This window comes from Argentina silus (assembly GCF_951799395.1).
Source record: "Argentina silus genome assembly, chromosome: 10".
In the NCBI taxonomy this organism is placed as follows: domain Eukaryota; kingdom Metazoa; phylum Chordata; class Actinopteri; order Argentiniformes; family Argentinidae; genus Argentina; species Argentina silus.
The window spans coordinates 16842755-16847754 of NC_139664.1; the positions used below are offsets into that span (position 1 = coordinate 16842755).

Sequence of the window (5000 nt, forward strand, 5' to 3'; positions counted from 1 at the left end):
GTGTGTGAGAGTGTGAGTGTGAGTGTGTGTATGGTGTGTAATCTCAGGCTATATTATGTTGAGTGTGTCTGTGTATGGTGTGTGTTGTCAGGCTATGTTATGTTGAGTGTGTGTGTGTATGGTCTGTGTTCTCAGGCTATGTTATGTTGAGTGTGTGTGTGTATGGTCTGTGTTCTCAGGCTATGTTATGTTGAGTGTGTGTGTGTATGGTCTGTGTTCTCAGGCTATGTTCAGTCTGTGTATGGTGGAGAGCGAGGCGGATGAGGTGACCCTGCAGGGCGTGACCAGTGTGGGATTGAAACACGCCCTGGACTTCGCCTACACAGGACAGGTGAGTCTAACACCCTCATACATACACTGTACACAGGGCAGGACAGGTGAGTACAGACTCCACCATACTATACAGGCTTTACCTCCACATGACAAATTAGCCTTCTAAACATACTAAGCCGGAGACACAGAGCATGGCTGTGCTCAGTCGAATAGAAAATGTCCCTATGCTGATGGAGAATGATAATACAGATAGAGTATTTAGATAATGGAAGCTATATGCCTTGATACAACTGTATATGGGAGTTTCATAACACCATTTTCTCATTTTAAATGAACACTGTCCCTTTAAATGTCTGTGTTGTCGAACTGCAACCTAGCCTGACCCTGTGCCAGTGATCCTGTCTCCCCTTTGACGACTCAGTAGATTAGTGGCCTGTAGCTGTGCAGTCATAGGCTGCCTGGATAGTTCATAATTATTCATAATCATATTTCCCGACTGTGGAGATGAACAGATGGAGGGAGGCGTGTGTATGTGGGTCAGCTGAAGGCTGGCTCTCTGTTCTAGATGAGATGGGAGCAATATGCTCTCGGTGCTCTCTCTCTCACTCACACACACACACACACACACACACACACACACACACACACACACACACACACACACACACACACACACACACTCACACAAGCATGGACACAGACACACACACACACACACACACACACAAGCATGGACACAGACACACACAAGCACGGACACACACACACACACACACACACACACACACACACACACACACACACACACACACACACACACACACACACATAAGCACGGACACAGTCACACACAAGCAAAGACACACACACACACACACAAGCACGGACACACACACACACACATATGGACACTCACACACACACACACACACACACACACACACACACACACACACACACAGACACACGGACACATGCACACACACACACACACACACACACACACACACACACTGTACACAAACAAACATAAACACAATAAAAATGTTGTGGAAACTTAATCTTCATCTAATATCTTAATCTTAATCTAATCAGATTAATGTCATATTCATTCAATGTCCAAATGTTGCTAAAACACTGGACTCACAAGGCGATGACATCAATCCAACAGTCACTGTATCACATTTCTAAGAACACTGTGGCAATAACAAGCACGGTTATTGAGCTTCTCCTGCAATGTCATTACCGTCATAACGCATAACAAACAGGCACTAAAACACGAAGGAGAAGAGGAGGTAGCATTAGTGATGTCCAATGATTTCCCTAAAACATTAGTGAAAGCACATTAGTTAAATACTATGGCACACAGGAGCACACTCCCACACACACACATGAATCAGCAAACAGCCACGTTACATAAAGCGACAACTGACAGACTGCTTCTACTGTAGGTAGAACACCAGGAGAGATGAGCACGCCTTACCCCCTAACATCCATACTATTTAGTATGCATGGCCAATACATCACTTCATACTTTGTAGTGTGCTGGTTTGGATACGGGGACGGGAACTGGAAGTGTAGCAGGGTGTTCTCACTCAGGTCCATCTCCTGTCTCCTGTCTTTTTCCAGATCCTGCTGGAGCCAGGGGTGATCCAGGATGTTCTGTCTGCAGGAAGTCACCTTCAGCTGCTGGAGCTGCTCAGCCTCTGTTCACACTACCTCATCCAGGTAACACACACACACACGCACGCACACACACGCACGCACGCACACACGCAGGCACGCACGCAGGCACGCACGCACGCACGCATGCACACACACACACACACACACACACACACACACACACACACACATACACACACAAACACACACCACACACAGTGCACACACATACACATACATACACACACACACACACCACACACAGTGCACACACATACACATACATACACACACACACACACACAGACACACACACACACACACACACACACACACACACACACACACACACACACACACACACACACACACACACACACACACACAGGCTGGTGCCGTTCAAGATTAGGGACGACGATTTCTTTGTTTTATGAGTTATGGCTTCATTTCTATGACAGCAGATTGGATTACCCGACTGTCATTCGTATCCCATTCACCCGGCTCGATGTAACATCAATAGGCTTAGGCTATATATATCCAGCCCCGGGGGGCACGATACTTACATTTGCCCACCCCTATAACCATCACGCGGTTGCTAGCCTACAAAATGAAATTATAATGCAGGTGCAGAGGAGGAGAGAGGTACATTAGAGTTATCAAGGTTACAGTGAGCCATTCCATACTGGCGTGCACCCTCTTGCCTGCATGGAGCTGATGTGATCACCCGCGGGCGCGGTTCACTGTCAGAGCAGCCCCATCACTTGGCCGGTGGTATTATTCCCTCTGACGTCCATTCGTTCGCCTCCTCACCTTTCCCAGGGAGCAGCTGTGACGAGGCACATCAAACCTCTCCCAAGCCAAACCTTTTTTTTTTAAATTTGATTTTATTGATTTTTTTTACCACAGCCGCAGGAGGAGTTGTAAGTGTAGGAGAGAGCCTTCTAGCCAGCTAGCGGAACATAAAAGTTAAGAGTCAGGTTGTTGAGGAGGCTAAATTAGCTGCATTAGCGAAGGAAGGGAAAGGTAAACTAAGAGCTCGGGCTCTCTTGCTCTCTCTCTCTCTCTCTCTCTCTCTCTCTCTCTCTCTCTCTCTCTCTCTCTCTCTCTCACACACACACACACACACTCTCTCTTTCTGCTCCTTCTCCTTAAGGTTTGAATAAATTCATTTCTTCAAATCTGTTTTGCACATTTTTGTAATTTGTACACACACACATTTGTACACACACATTTGTACATACACACACACACACACACACACACACACACACACACACACACACACACACACACACACACACACACTCACTCACTACAGTCAAATACTTATAACCTTAGGCCCTTATAACCATGAGCAGTGCAATATGCTGTCAATCATTTATTGTACGATTTATTTAAGTTGATGGGATATTTTCCCTCCATACATTCCTGCTGGTCCCTAATCATCTTAAGACCACATAAACCCTGTCCCCACCACCAGTTAAATTAGCACTGCAGTCAGTGGGCGAACGTAAACAGTTATATCACATATGATAAACACTGCTCTCATCCGCCATCTGCTGGTTGGAGAGTGTAAATGACGTCTCTGCTACAGACCGCTGGTTTCATTGCACGGTCCCCACAGATAGACACACTGCTCTTTCCACATTTTCATAGAATCACCGTTAATGATCAGCTTTTCCGGTGTCTTTGTCTGGGTCAGTGGGTTGGGTGTGTATGGAAGTTGATGATGTATGGTTGTTTGTGTGTTTGTGTGCTTGGTGTGCGTTCGCGTGCAGGTGTGTGTGTCTGTGTGTGTGTGTGTGTGTGTGTGTGTGTGTGTGTGTGAGCTGCATCACTGTTTGCTGCTTTGCTGCTTTGAGTGTCAAGCCAATCTGAGCGTGAGAATACATCATCTGTCTATGCAAAGACGGTTGTGACTGTTTGTTGTGTCCGTTTGTGTGAGCTGTGGAGGTTTAACCAGCAGGTGGCAGTCTGATTCCACTCTCCGCCTCCCGATTTAGAGTCTCATCTCTGGTGCTCAAATTCTCTCTCTTTTTTCTTTATCTCATCATCCATCCAGTTTCCTCTTCTTGCTCTATCTGAATAATTTGGGCTTAACTTGTTTTCTGATATGTTTGATAAACTTTACGGTGTGTGTGTGTGTGTGTGTATGCTTGTGTGTGCGTGCCATGCGTGTGTGCCGTGTGTGTGTGCGTCTCCATACCTGTGTGTGTGTGTGTGTATGTGTACGTCTGCATACCTGTGTGTACATGCGCTCATGTGTGTGTGTGTGTGTGTGTGTGTGTCCCCTTCCATCCTCAGGAGCTGAACAGTTTTAACTACCTGGACCTGTACCGTCTGGCTGACCTGTTCCACCTGCCGTCTCTGGAGGGGGCGGTGGTGGGCTTCCTGGTGGAGCACCTGTCTGAGCTGCAGCAGGGGTGCCAGGAGGAGGTGCTGCTGCTGCCCTACCGCCTCCTCAAGGAGGTGCTCAAGTCTGACCGCCTCACCTCCCTCAACGAGGAGGAGATCTGGCAGGTACACACACACACACACACACACACACACACACACACACACACACACACGTGACCATGCACGCACGCACGCGCACACACACACACACAGGGGCACGCATACACATACACCCGTATTCATGTATACACACGCACGCACGCATACACACACACGCACGCACGCATACACACACACGCACGCACACACACACACACACACACACACACATACACAGAGATTCAAAACATACCATGATGTAGTGTATGTACTCTAAAATACGATGCACCCAAAACCAGACACATTGACCCAGAGGCAGTGAGACAGACTCTCATAACCCGGCACACAGATCTATTTATCACAGAGACAACCCAGTAAACATGGATTCCCTGCATCACATTCACAGTGTGTGGTGTGTGTGTGTGTGTGTGTGTGTGTGTTTCTGTGTGTGTGTGTGTGTGTGTGTGTGTGTGTCTGTGTGTGTCTGTGTCTGTGTCTGTCTCTGTGTATATGTTTGTGTATGTGTGTGGGGGGGGGGGGGGGGTGCGGTTGAAGCGTGGAGACGG

At 47.5% G+C, this 5000-nt stretch overlaps 1 protein-coding gene across 1 annotated transcript in view; it reads left to right on the top strand.

Annotated features, from left to right (window-relative positions):
- The window catches only part of klhl32 (kelch-like family member 32), a gene marked incomplete at both ends in the record, with an annotated part of 15370 nt that overhangs the window by 5310 nt on the left and 5060 nt on the right, over positions 1-5000 (top strand). Inside the window, 3 exons of the mRNA XM_083679438.1 lie at positions 224-331; positions 1903-2001; positions 4243-4458. Coding sequence (XP_083535564.1) covers positions 224-331; positions 1903-2001; positions 4243-4458 — 423 coding nt within the window. The remainder of the gene's footprint in view (positions 1-223; positions 332-1902; positions 2002-4242; positions 4459-5000) is intronic.